This window comes from Cygnus atratus, chromosome 17 (genome assembly GCF_013377495.2).
Source record: "Cygnus atratus isolate AKBS03 ecotype Queensland, Australia chromosome 17, CAtr_DNAZoo_HiC_assembly, whole genome shotgun sequence".
Taxonomy (NCBI): domain Eukaryota; kingdom Metazoa; phylum Chordata; class Aves; order Anseriformes; family Anatidae; genus Cygnus; species Cygnus atratus.
In genome coordinates this window covers 7,484,157-7,499,125 of record NC_066378.1, presented here as the reverse complement: position 1 = coordinate 7,499,125, position 14,969 = coordinate 7,484,157, and the positions used below count along the sequence as shown (strand labels likewise).

The 14,969-nt window shown below is 41.4% G+C and overlaps 1 protein-coding gene across 3 annotated transcripts in view; it reads right to left on the bottom strand.

The window, feature by feature from the left end:
* Nucleotides 1-13,517, bottom strand: part of ZDHHC8 (zinc finger DHHC-type palmitoyltransferase 8) — a 118,111-nt gene extending 104,594 nt beyond the window's left edge. The window contains exon 1 of one of the 3 annotated variants that reach the window (XR_004780312.2): nucleotides 12,968-13,338. Coding sequence is in view for 2 of the 3 variants with exons in the window: in XM_035556984.2 (XP_035412877.1) it covers nucleotides 12,968-13,071 (104 nt within the window). In the remaining variant the exon portion in view is untranslated. Of the gene's footprint in view, nucleotides 1-12,030; nucleotides 12,871-12,967 lie in introns of those variants that run through there. The other 2 variants (XM_035556984.2, XM_035556986.2) reach the window with 2 other exon arrangements.
* Between the last annotated feature and the right edge of the window lie 1,452 nt (nucleotides 13,518-14,969).

Sequence of the window (14,969 nt, the reverse complement as noted above, 5' to 3'; positions counted from 1 at the left end):
AAGAACCTATTTCCATTATATAGTTAAATAAGCACAACAAGAAAGATAATCCATGTGCAGAATATTAAGAATAATTTGGAAATTCAGTGCATATCTACTGACTTTTGACAGGTTTCTGCTTTCTGAACATGGACCCAGATGAGGTTACTACAGCACAGACTAAAAGTCAGCAGAATTACTCTGAGCCACCCTTGATGTACCTTCCCTCCACAGGTAAAATCAGGGAAGTGACAGTCAAGTGTTTTTATATTCTCGCAGAAAAAACATCCCCTTAATGTTACTGCCATGTGAAATCAGAACATTCCTTATCAATTGGCAGCTTCATCCCAACATGCCTGTTTTTAAAAACATGCCTGTTTTTAAACAGGCATGGTAAGAAACCGTGAGAAGGAATCTAAAGAGAGAAATATGAGTTAGATGCAGACTCTCTAATTAACCATCTCCATATAACTATAAATGCTTTTTTTTTTTTTTATTGTAAAAAGCCTGGTACATCATAACTTGTTCCAGAGAAACGTCTTCCAAAAGAAGAGGCCAAACTGGGACTAAAAGACAGAATGTACATTAAAACCTTAAGTTTTCTAACTGAAGTGTTGGCAGGACTTGCATACCCAAGAGAATCCATCCCTCGTCAGACATTCAGGAATCCACCCATCATGCACGCACAGTATGCTGTTTTGGAGACATATTATACACGTGGCAGAAGCAGCCCAATAGAAAAGTATTTTGAGAGGAACCAAGAAGTAAACTGGCAACACTTTTTGTTTTAGACCAAGCAGGTATTACACTCAAAATATCTTTTCCTCATTTCCAAAGCAGTTGAAGCAACAAAAATAAATAACACTATACTCTGAAAGAAGCAAACAAAAGCATAAAGCATATTAATCAAAAAAAGCAAGATCCAGTGCATCACAGCACTGGACAGGTCTCTCTTGCGTTCAGAGGAGGACAATTATTTGGCAAATTGGTAGACATCTCTTTCCCTATTGACCAGACCAAATTCTGCTTACTTTTCTGGATCAAATAAATTCATAGACTAAGAATAGAGAACTTAGTGGGGAAAAAGATAGAAGCATTGGTCAGCCTCTTTGGAGAGGATTCCAAAGGTCACAATAAAGACAGTAACCCACTGATAGCACGTAAAGTTTCAATACAAGAAAGTTGTTGCACCAACCCATATAAACCACTCCAGCACAACAGACGGGATGACATTTTGAATTACATCTTGTAACCCTGAATCCTTTTTTTCTACTCTTGTAATAATAATAAAAGTCAAGGGTCGTGGCAGCAGTATGCTACAGCAGCTACACAGTTTGGAGTAAACACAAGCCTTGGGGCCAGATACTACAAAGGATAATGAGTCTAAAGGAAATGACAGGCAATGAAAACATGGGTCAGGCAACCTCCTTGTTCAGCAGCACTCTATGGCCCAAAATTCACAAACCCCTAACATCCACTGAAGGAAGAATTTAAAAAACAAACAAACGAGCAAACAGCAACAAAAACACAATGAAACACCTAGATAGTAAATGGAGAGACGATAGCTAGCTCAGAAGTGTATTTCTCATTTTATCAGATATGAATTATAAATCAAACACAGCAGCTAGAAAAGAAATTAATTTTTCAGTTCTTCAACCACAGATATCATGTTTAGCTCTATCCCACTAGCCTTTGTAATACAGTGGAAGAAATATTACTTGACAAAAGTAATTAGCCTTTGTGGAATCACATACAAATGGAAGTTTAAATACTACAATGTAACCATTAAACTTTTAAAGACAGCCAATGAAGCTTTAGTCCATGTATCTCCACGTTCATATGTTCATGCAGATTTCAGTGTTAAAGAAAACAGTCTTGCTGCATGACATTCACTTGCATTTTAGGATGGCCCAAAATGACATTAAATGGAGAATAAACCTTCTCTTCAGAAGCCTTTTCTGAAATAAAGATCTCCATTGAGTCCTGGGCTCAAAGGACGTTAGTCTGGAGTTGGCACGTATGTGCAAAACTTCCTAAGCACCAATGCTCCAATTGTACAGCGCCTCTCGGCCTCAGTTTCTCTGATAGCACTGCCAACCTAACTCACAAGTTATGCTGCTGGAAACCAGAAGAGACTAAGACTTCAACACAGGGAGTGGGACACAGTTTTGCCCCAGCTAACTACCAGTACAGCCAGATAAAATCTTACACTTAATGCAGATGAAGGATTAAGTGATTTGCTAGAGAGAGTACAGACAGCTGTTTGCAGGATTAAGACCTGAGCCCAGGAACCAGGTGGTTCCAAGAGTAGTCCTAACCACAAGATCACTTATTTAAATACATATACAAGCCTGAACATTTTCCCAGGTCTGTATCTTTTACCACCTTGCCCTCTGCCTGCACAATAGCATCTCTTGTTTAGCAATGCATTCACAGTAGCTCTGACATTACCAAAAATTAAAAAGCATCAGGAAGAGTGCTCGTTTAGACACCTGTCCACTGGAAACTGATCTGTGACAGCAAAGCATTTCACAGTCATGACTAGTAGCTGCTGACCTGGTCTGATGGCTGGAGAATCAATGCAGTCAGAAAAACCTATCACAGGTATGCACCTAGCTAAACCCACCAGCTGCTGCCCACTGCTGTCAGGTTACTGGTGCTGCCAAGCTGCTGCCCAGGATAACAAGCTTCACACAGGTAAATCCCAAGTGGCCACGTCCCACAGTCCTATATAAATCAAGAAGGGTCCCATCTAGGCATCTGACCACACTCAAAACTCACTATCAGAAAGGGCCGAGATGTGAAATAAAGGACTACAGTGCTGTTTTGTCTAGCCTTCTTGAGCTCAAGCATTAGGGAAGCAAAGTTTCCCAACCTGTTGGAAATGCTGTTCATCATCAGCAGCAAGGTGAAATTCACTAACATGTGCAAGACCTTGTACCTCATTATCATTGCAAGCGATCTGTCGAATTTCATTTACTGAAAAACACAACATGACTGGAACCATCCCATTTCAAGGAACCAACCCTTTCACTATTACAAATGAAATGGTGTCTTCCTGTCCACCTCCATTCTCCCTGAGCTTCTTGAGAGCATTTCTTGTGTAGGTAGGCATTCACTTCAAAATTTAGCTTTCAGAATGCATTTGTCATGTAAGATGAGGCAATGTTCTCAGCAAATCTCTGCTGAGAAGAGCTGAAGTAATCCTTGCAGTTAATTTTCTGATACAGTCCTACATCTGGACAAAGATCGTAAGTGTTGTTCTGCAATTGCAAAAAAATCATATTGGTTTAATGGCCACACCCAGCAAGTACTGTTATTTTAATCTTGCATTGCCTTTGCACTTTGGAATTTCTGTTGCAAATATTAAACCGCTTTGCTGCTGTAGATGCTACAACTTCCATACACGAAACAGAAGTTACCTCATCAGATTCTGCAGCTCGGCTATCTCCCTCCTGTTCAACTCACACTATGTATCAGAAAGCAACCATTTTATATATCCCTTCTTACAAAATTATCAAGACATGGTAATTTGAAAAAAATATTAGCAATGCCTGTTCAAGCTTCTATTGCTTTTGTCACAAGGACTTGTTAACCATTTTACACAAAATGAGATATATACAAAGCCAGCCTACCTGTGCACTGATTTAATTAAAAGGTGTAGACAGAGGCTAACGCTTTGCAGAAGGTTATTTAAAAATGAATATTGTATGAAATCTGTCTTTAGAGCTGCATTGCTATACAATCTTTCACCTTCTTCAACTTAGACTGCCAACTCAAACCACAAACCTCAATATATTTCAAGGAGTGACCCCTTAGAAAAGTCATTTGCTTCCACATAGCCAGGTGGTAAGATTAGGATTGCAGCAAGGTCTTCAGAGAGGAAAGATAGGTCTGAGAGACATGCACCGTACAGAGAGAAATGAGGAAAAAAAAATATATATATATATGTATATAAGAACCTAGAGCTACAGGTTTGACCATCTGAAGACAACCGTACAGGCAGTCCCTACTCCACCGTTGAGACTTGGGAAGTTGAGGAGACGCCTAGATGACTGTGTGACTCCAGAGGGAAGTCTCTGGGCAGCGGTTCCTGAGCCCAATGCTAGATACAGACCCTGGGAAAGGAGAGTGCACCGACCTACATGCCTAACAGCTCCACACGCTTGGAGCCAAGAAACTACATAATCAAATGCTGAGTTATGAGGTTTGGTAAAACACAGCAGGTGGTTCAGCATGCTGCTGACAGCAGACGAGGGTTAACCACTGGTGCTCAGTGTTATTAGATCATAACACATCTGGAGAGTTATTGCTAGGGCAAACATCAATCTTCAGAGAAAGCTAAACATGCAAAATGAGATCTCACTCATGAGAAAAAAAATCATGAGGTTAAACACAATTAAAATAATCCTAAATAACTTTTGAAAACGGAACTGACTAAGAAGGAGGAGAGAAAGAGAGCAAAACAAGGAGTGAAGAAAATACCTGCCTCTTCCAGCCAACTGGGATCAGAGTATCTTCAGAAGTTTTAAGCTGAACCCTTCCATTTCAAAGCATTTTTGTGATTGATCTGAATTTAAATTAAAATGATACTTGTTTATAAAAATGTCAAAGCTTTCCTTATTCCCAGCACCGTACTTAAGTTGTGTTGATATAGATATTACATTGGATTATTTCCCTGAAGACATGAAAGAGAGCTAATGCAAATGCCAATTTAGTTTTAAGAATCCTGGGAGAGTAAGGCTTTGTCTGACTATTTATGAAAGCCCTTATATATTTAAGCAGTTTCAAGTTTGCTTTGTTAGGCTGCAACTTAAAATCTAATTTGTTCATTTAAGAATATTTTGCTATTAATTTAATCAGAGCGCATGCAGATGTTTCCTGGAGAGCAGTCATTTCAGAGTGGCACATACATACCTTATTTTCAAGGTACTTTCTGACTAGTCAGCTTCCATGAACTCCTCCCTTCAAAAAATAATGACACCACCTCATATGTGGCTTGATAAAAATCTGAATTTCTCATTCCCATCTTAACGCCACCTTGCTTGATAAAACTTGCGACCCACTTGCCCAAAGGGCAGCATTTCCTAAATTACGTGACTTCATCAGTACAGGATAATAAGGAACATAATAAAGTGGTGTACATGTACACTGGAAACAGCTGCTTTGGTGTTTAGATTTAGATCTAAAATTCAAGAGCTTTTTTTCTGCACCTGGCTCCACTGTCTCTTGTTACTGGAAGATCTCAAAACACAGCAGTAAAGATATTTCATAATGACTTCACATTTGATGTCTACAAATCCTGCACTTATGCTTTCACAAACAGAGAACCATGGTAACCACTGTGATATCTAAGTATGGGTTACTGTACAGTTTATTCCATAATATCTGTCCTGAGAAAAACAAAGAGTGAAGTACCCGCTAATGTCTGCATAACGGGTACAGGGCTTAGAATTTTAGGCACTTTGGACAGCTTTGAAGGAAGTAAAGCTAAACTGTATTAGTAATTGCAGAAGAACAATAAGGGACTAAATAAATTTTCTTTCTGGATACAGATTACTGGCTGATGATTTATGTAGTACACACTATGTTGTGGTGTACTCATTTGAACAAATTACTGCAATCACCAAACAAGGATCCCCAAAACTGCCTCTCCTAAAGCAAAACAGATCCACGCTGACTACAGTTTTCCAACTGATGGCATTCTTTGCAAAAATAAAAAATAAAATACAGAATTTCCACTGAAAACTGCAGCATTACTATTTCAGCCCCTGTGCCTCTTCCTTTCAACTTCATTAGCAGCTCCCTTTGACATTTGATCAACTAATAGTAGTTCTTTAACAGCACAGCCAAATTGAACATTACCCTTGGGTTAGTCAGAAAGACGTCTTGTATCTACTGGCTCAAATCAAAGGACAATAAATCAATGTTCCACTTTTGTATTGGTTACACAAGAGTAACACCGATTCGGCTTTTAAGATTCTTCTCCCTACTCCAGTAGGCATCTATTTCATGCTCTCAACCAGCTTATACCACTATTACTGTATTCCAAAAATCTTCCAGTGCAAGCTAAACAAAACTTGTGGCTTCCCTTTGTAGGCCTTGAAGAGTTGCCTTGTAGCTACACACTTAGGTAAAATGAGAACAGAAAGCCTGTTCTGGTCATTTTTCACATGTCCCTTAAAAACAAGTACATAGATCCCTATGCCACAGGGTCCTACAGTTGATTTCGGCTACGAAGCACCTAGTAACAGAATAAGTTGTCTATGCAAAAATTTAAGTGTATAAATAGCAACTGTCTCAGGTAATGGACCTTAAAAATCAGAAGTCCAAGGTCACCAAACATGTCTCTCTCTCAATTTATGGTATTTTTATGTTCTGAAGAATAGCATCCCTCAGTTTACATTGCTAACAAACCAAACGAGCTCCCGTACCATTTGCACAATTTTGTAGAGATTGCTTCTATTTATAAAAGGACACACATGTGGCATACTTAGACAAACACAGACAGCATTTAAAAGAGTGTCTTGAAAAGGACCTTAAAGAAAAATAGAAAAATGGTTTGTATATTTACGTGCAAAGGCTGAAAGGCCCACCCTGATCTAATTGAGGCAGTCTCTCATTCCTATTTCCATACACCCACATCCTTAATCTCTGCTCATTAGGAAAAATGGAAAGGAGGCTGCTACTGGCATAAACCACACGCTGACTACAGCTGTGGATAGCCCATGCACAGGAATAACTTTCACTGCATTAGCTATTTTGACTTCAAAACGAGATCTACAGTTAGCATTCAAATGCCACTGTGATGGCTGCATGCAAATAGCTGCACACTCCACAGCTGAAGATGTCTAGCTATTTACTACCATCAATGAGGATGACTCTCCTCCCTCCCCCAAACTACAGGAGAAAAGAATATTCTTGCTGATCATAAACATGGTGGGTTTTTTTTTGTTTTGTTTTGTTTTTCCTAAAGGAATGAATTTTAATAGCTTTCAGAAGTGTCTTGTAATGCCAACTTTGCTGGTCCCCTTGGAAGTGAAGATGATAGACTCTACTAGCTAAAAGCAATAAAACTGAGCTCTCTTCCAGCATTAAAAAAAAAGCCTTTTCACACTTCAGCTAAATGGATTTTCCTGTTGAGATTCCCTGCCTCTTTATCTTGCATGACAAGTTTATCTAGATACTATTTAGAAAAAAAAAAAAAAAAGAATATACCAAGATGAAATTGCCAGAGCTTAAAAGGACATTTCTTTGTCACAAGAAGAATAAACATTTCTCAGAAGCTGACAGGCATGACAACTGAGAAGACTCAGGTCAATCTGGAAAGCCTTACCTCTTCCGGATCGCAGTAGAGTAGACAAGGAAAATCTGCCATTAAAGATGCATTTAAGATGGAAAATGCTAAAATACCTAAGGAGGCTACAATCTCTCCTGAGTTTTGCATTCTTTTAAATATTTGGCTTTTCTTCGCTCAAAATTGCGCTACCCCAATCAGCGTTGGTTTCAGTGTGAAATCAGTGTTGAAATTCACCTAATTAAACTTGTAAACTACATGCTTTTTGCTCTCTCTACTGTCATCTGCATGGCTGTCTGTGTATGTATACTTTGTGAAGCTGCTCCCTACCAGTTCCAGCAATTTCTCGGTTTGGCACATGAAAAAAATAATACTACTCAGAAATAAGCTAACATTTCAAGTAGTAAAGTGTGGTTTGGAAAGAAATTCCAAAAAGAGTGAATTTGTTCTTTTTCACGATTAGCATCAACAATACAAAGTGAATCCCTGGAATGGCTCAGAACAGACAAGGACTATGAGCTTTGTGTTGTAAAGGCTTCAAAATTACGGGCACATCTGGTATGACATCATCCGGGCAGAACAAGGGGGAAGCGGATAAGCAGAGTAGCAGTGTTTCCACAGACACACCACAGCAAACCTTGAACTTCTGACATCCTAAGTCACAAGCAGCAGCCACCAGAGCAACACAAACCCACAAGCCACCTTCAGCAAGTTACTAGGTAGCGGCCAAGCCATAAGATCACATTCCAAGGCACAATTTATGCCATCTAGCAGCTTCTAAAGATTAAGCAATCCAAGCTAAATTTTTTTCTTTATTTCCATTTTTGTGCACCTATTTATCAGTATCCAATACTATTTCCTCTAGGCTGCTATAAAGTCAAAGGCTCATACCACCTGTAATATACTCTTATCACATTTAATCATTTATTCTAACTGAAATTAGAGCACAGAACTGGTAGACATGAATATCTGAATATCTGCAACTGGTGTTCACTGAAGTCCTTAAAAGGGTTTAGGTAAGACAAACAGTTTTGGATACAAATTGAATTCACTAAAGCAAAGATGATCTTCTATTTACTTGAATTATGCTAGTGACTGAACCAACTAAGTGACTGACTAGATTAAAAACACAAGATGCTTTCCCCTCTTTTGACCTATGAACACAAATGAGTCACTGGAGGATGAGATCTAACAGACAGTTCAAGAATTTTAGGTACTCAATAGAATCATACTCCCACTGCCAACCAGAACAGTTACAATAGCTGTGAACTTTAAAATGCTATTATATATGTATTTTAGGGCTATTCCAGTGCAGGAGCATATAATCCTGGGTGGGGGTGGTCAGTTATGATCTAAGAAATGCATTTATCTTAAGTGTTTCTGAATTAATATACGGTTTAGCCAGTATAATTAAGTCACTGCAGAAATACCGAGTCTTCCTAATTCATGAAATACAGTAACCGGATATACAAGGGGGGGAGACAACCCCAATTTTTTTTTAAACACTCAGGAATGAAGCCAAGATTTTTTTTTTTTCTCGCTAAGGTAAATCCACAAGCCCTGCTACTGAATACAGTCTAACTGCCATTTTTCCCCTGATCCTCCTTCTACCAACTGAAGACTACTTCTCTATTTTCTTTCTATCCTTACTTTAAGTTCAACCTCAGTTGCTCTTTTACACCCCGTTATTACTTCTCAGCTGTTTCCTGAGGGTTATTGATATTAAATTCTTGTGTCACAGACTGCATTAGAGTGCCAGTTGCGTTATGTCTGTGGTACACACCTATGATTACACCCCATTAAGACTTCTAAGAACAAAGTTCGTCTCATTTTCAGCATTAGCTGAATGAGTTCTGACCTCAGTTGCGCTTTCACTTCACCCAGAAAATTACCCATTTTACTATGCCAGTGAAGAGAACAATAGACAGCAGCATTACTACCATTATAGCAAAGTATTGGTGGCACCTGGATCTTTGTTGTGAATTATGTGTTTCTGCCAATACTTCAAAGACGTTCAGCTGACTGGATGGATGCTACAGAAAACACAGTCCTAAAACAGCTATTATCAGAAATTTCTAGTCTACAGCGTTCGGCAAAAAAATGAAGAGCTTTACTTTCTCATGACTAAAATAAGCCACAGTGTTGTTGTTTTTTTTTCCTTAAAACCTTATGCTTTTAGCTTGTTGTGTAATCCATACATGCAAGTTTTGCAGCTGCTAGGCTAAAATTCAGAGGTTGCCAGCACTAGAAACAACAGTAAGTAGCACAATTTAAGTAGGTGAAGAGAACTATTGGATCCAGCATCATAGGTCAGTGGGTGAAGTTATGCTTTATGGTATTATGCTTATGGATAACTAAGTTGTGTTCTCTCATACTGCAGTCACACAACCTGAAGTAATATAGGAAGTTGACGAGACTCAGGTTCTTTGGACAAACACACTAAAGTTTACATCATAGCAGTCAGCAGTCCAAGGCATAAGAGCTCAGACTTCACTGAAATGGGTAAAATTGTTATCACTAATGAAAAACCTTCTAAGAAATATGAAGACAAAAAAGGGTTTGGAAGAAATAAGCTCACATCTGCTGCAACTGAACCACTCTGGATTCCTGTAATGTTAAGCAGAATTGTTCTTCCTTCATTATGCCATTTGATTTGTTCATATGGGTAAATTACCCTAATTATGATATATAACATTATTTATACATTCCTTTGCAATGCTTAGAGTTAATGCACTTTTACTGTCCTACTGGGACAAATTAGACCACCTACTCACACGCTTGTATTTATTATTAAAGGAACACACATGGAGAGCTAAGTCTGCAATATAACTGAAATATTTCGTTGCCTTTCCAGGCAATAATGGTGATAGCTAAATAGTTTTGTTTCCCCTGGTGAAACCAGAAGGAATACAACAGAGGTACAGTGAATCCTAAATAGTTAGCTGAGGAAAAAGAAGCATCTATCGTGGAATTTTCCCAAATTAAAGCATAAGAGCACCAGTGATCAACACCGTCATGAAATAATAGCGCATACTGTGTATTTCAAACACTCTTTATATACTGCTACTTGGTGAATTTGTTTGTACAAAAGCTAAAAATAAAGATTGCGTTGCTAAAAAGCTATCCCTGGCCTTCAAGTTCAAAGAGCTTTTCATCTAGCAGAGGACACTCATACTACGTGGCTGGAGCCCACAAACAAGTCTAGGGAGAAAGTCTGGTCAGAGCCTCGGTTTTTTAATACGGGTTACTCAGAAACACTTGCAATGCTCAGAAAATATTTTTTCCTTCTAATCAGTGTTTTTTTTAAGTTATTAGTCTATTTTCCACATATATTAACCACCATCATTCAGTTCTAGAGCACTGAGGTTGCTCAAGTCCCTGATATCCCACTGAGCTGATCTACACCCAAAATTTAATACGAGAATTGACAAATTTCATGTATTTATAGCCAGGTAAGATCCTTAACAGCAGCCTTGGGGCTTAGCAAGACAAACATGAAATTAATAAAACTCAAGTAAATTGTCATCCAGTAGAGTTCTTGTGCTATGACTAGCAACCATGGAGCGTATTAGCAACACCACTTAAAGCACTGTTAGACCAGAACCTCAACTGCTGCTTATCACTGACCTACCTAACATCAAAGGAGTCGTGCAGATCAGCACCCCGGAAAATACAGGCCTATCTCAGCCATGAATAACATATCAAGACAGAAAGATCTTCAGGACACAAAACACTGTCTGTGTAAAAAGACAGAAAAAAGGAAGAAGCTCTAGAAAAAAACAAAAACCACCACACAAAAGCCACTCTAATCTCATACATACTACTTGCTTTGATTCTGAAACAAAGACAGATTTTACTAAAACTGCTCAGGATAAATTTGCACAGATTTGCTGTTGTTTTTTATCTGAGTATTTTTGAATGGACAGGACTTCAGATACTGCCTGACAACAGTTGCTCAATTATGTGTTACTTTTATTACACACATGGCTTGGCAGCAGCAGAGAACGTATGTCTGGGACAGTCCTCAAAAAATTTACTACCACTTCAAGATACGCAGGCCAAGTTACAATATGGAGAGATCCTAAAAATACTTCATTTTGCATGTAATTATTCACTGATAACAGAGGGAGCAGAATTAAGTTTAAGATTTGGTAATAGACTAAAACTAATTACTTCTGCCATACAGCAACAAATTTTAAACCAAACACCTCAGTTAATGTCCTGCTGCCAAAAGGATGTTTCAACAACAACTGCGTTACCAGGAAAGTCTTACATCACTAGGCAATTTGTAGCTCTACATTCGAAGTATCACATGAAAACAAACATACAGCTTCCAAAACAACCGCAGCATGCATCCATTTCTCAAGGTGCAGGAAAAGAAAAACGCTGGCATTGAGACCCTTTTTTTGGATTCTGAAACCATGCAAAAAAAAAAACAACCCAAACACCACAATGCCAGTGTGAGCCAAGTTCATCGCAGAAGCCAACTTCTGCCTTCTGTTTGCCTGCAAGGACCCAGCTATAATTAGATGCCCAAACGATGAATGATGGGTTTATACTTCTACCAGCTCTTTGTGCTGAAACAGTGCAATATCCTGAAAGGATTTACCCGTATCATCACATCAAATGCATTAAAAACAAGCAATCAGAAGTCAAGTCACATTAAGCCAAGAGCATAACTCACTGCCAAAAGCTGTTCTGATTTAAGAAACTGTTAGACAACACAACATTTGCATTTTATGCTAGAATCCTACATTAAGACTGCCACAGCAGTAATGAGCAGTTTGAAGCATTGAGAACCGTACTACGGCGAAACTCCGAAGGGTACCGACATGGACGCGTACTCCCACAATTAGACAGCCTTTTGCTCCTGTGGCTTCATTGAGCTCAGTTGAAAATTAGCGATGGCAAAACAAGGTGCACAGTTTCAAAATAAGCTAAACAGTCGGTCTTAATATCCACACAGCAATCTTTTCACCTCCCTGAAAAGCAACTTAGTCAAAGCTCGCTTCAGAGCAGTTTTGTAACATCGCTCCCTCGAAATAGCAGCAATGCCTTTGCAGGGAAGCTGCTGTCATCCCGGCGAAGGAAGGGTTAAGACTCTTCATAACTCAAGTTTATGTAAAGGGAGAGGAACCAGAGAGGCAAAGCAGCACGCCGCTCACATATTAATATAACGACGGGGGCTCTGCAAGCCGACCGCCAGAGCTCTGCTTTGCATTTAAGGGAGGTGGGAGCAAGAGCAGAGGAAACGGAGGGGGGAAAAAAAAAGTTTCCCCTTCCCTCCCTGCGGCAAATCCAAACCTGCCCGTTGGCTCCTCGGGCTCCGAGGAGCAGTTACATAAAAAACGCCCAGAGCCGGGCAGCTCGGAGCGCCTGGGACAAGATCACTCCCGCTGCCAAGGGCTGTGCCGGGCAAAGCCGCGGTGCGCAGCCCTGGGCTACCTCCCTCCTGCCGGCCTCTCTGCCTCCTCCCCGGCCTCCTTTCCAGCCTCCCGGCCCCCCTCAGCAGCAGGGCAGCAGCCAGCCGGCACCCCCCGCCGCAGCCTGACTGCTCCCGTGCGCGAAATGGTGGCTCCGGCTGTCAGCGAGCAGCAGCCCTGCAGAGCTGGGCCGAGCCGAGCCAGGCCTGGAGGAGCCGAGCTCAGCCTCCCCCCTACCACCACCCCTTCACCCCACGGCGTTACTTACGTGAAAACAAAAAATAAAGTAGTCGAACCCACTAGCAAGGCGGCCGCTGTGGAGACGGGGATGTATTTCGTCGGTTTAAACCTCTTGCCGGTGCTGCTGGGCATCCTGTGGCTTACACATCACTGTGCGGAGCCGAGCAGGGAGCCGGGAGGACGCGGGCAGCCTCCGGCACGGGCGGCGGGCGGGGAGGGGGAACCGGGCCGGCTGACCTCCAGCACAGGAAATCCCACCCCCGCCGCCCGGCCCCTCGGCTGATGTCAAGCAGCCCCTTAAGGTAGCGCTGCGGGCGGCACGGCTCGGCACGGCCCCTCCCGAGGCACCCGGCCTCCGCGCTGAGGGGAATCGCTCGGTTTTTCGGGGAGGGGAAGGAAAGGAAGGAGGGGGAAGGGGATGGTCGAGCGCCGCCGTGCTCTTTGTGGGAGGGTGAAGGAGGAGGGAGCAGCGCCGAGCTCGGGGGAGGGGGCCGGGGGCGCCCCCAGAGGCTGCGGGACCCAGAGGCGCGGTGCGGGGCGGCCCGGGGCCGCTGCGCCCTGCTAATGCTGCAGGGACTGGGAGCGAACACAGCCGGAACAGCACCGTGCTGCTCTCCGGAACAAGCCCTGAGCGCCAGGAGGCAGAAATAAGAGGTAATTTAAGGTAATATCGCAAAGTTCATGGAGGCGGCTTTCTAGAGAGCGCTGTGCAAACGGATCCTCCGCTCGGAGCAAGCAGCTCTGCGCAGGCACAAGGAAAGCCTCGCAGGGAGGAAGGGTGCGAGGCCACTTGGAAATTTATGCATCGAAACCAGGAGCTGCAGTCCTGTTTTCTTCCTCAGCTCAGGCTCCATTTACAGCTGCCAACAGGCCGGTAAAGTACCCACTGCATAAGACAATGAAAGCCACCTTCACAGCTTCTGTTGGGTGTTCTTAAAAGTAAACTTACCTTACAAGGTATACACTCGGCTCCTGTTCTGAAGAGATACTAACAATCACCATTTTAAGAGACGGGATGAGCTCTACAGTCCTCGAGGTATTTGGAACAGAACAGGAAAAATCCAACAAAAAAGCAAGTACAGGCTCTCAGCTTTGCAAGGTTTGCAATAAAATTGTGAGCATCAGCTTTAAATATAAGCAAATCCAGCAAGTTCCAGCCTGAAGGCATATAGTTATGTGAAATCTGCTTTTGCTAGTAATTGCTCTCCCCCCCCCCCCCCCCAGTAAGTATTCTCAGCCCTCTGAGAACAACTTTAAAAGCACCAGGTTTTATCCAAAAGGGACTAAAGTCAAAAGGCAACTTAAAATGAGCTCCAAAGTCAGGTTTTTGAGGTAAAGGAGGGACAACAATTGGGTTAGTTTTGAATGCCTAGGGTACATTGTTTCCTACGCTTCACTACTCATTGTCACACCAGATTATTGAAATAAATTATTCTTAAAATGCTCACAACTAATCAAAAGGTCAGCAACTTTACACAGAATCAGACTCTGCATTCTAACCTGAAGCCTTCAGGTACATCTCCACTAGCATATTAAGTTGGATCAAAGGTGTACTTTGGAAGCAAATCTCTCATTCACCCTCACATACCATGGTTTGATGCACGTTGCCGAGTAGCCTCAAAGTACGTAACTAGATTCCTTCTGAATAAAAACTAATCCAGAAGATGCATTTTAGGAGCACACCTAATACACCCACGTCACAAGTTAGTTCTAAATGAACTTCCCCAAAAGACTTTGCAGTCTAGCACTACTTGCACAAACCAGGCGGAGACTTCATCACTTTTATCAGTTCAGGCCCTGTACTCCTCCCCATTCAGCCAACATTCTTGGTGAAAAATTTCAGTTGCAAACAGAACCCTGATATTTTTACACTGATTTTATTTTAAACTGGAAAACGTTACAAGAAGTATTATAGACAGCTTATGAAGTTTGGTTAGCATCCTCTAATGGACAGTGAGAGATTTACTCTACTACATTTCTTAAGGCTTGAAAATTAGTAAAGAAGTTATCTCCCCACTCAAGTGGCTGTC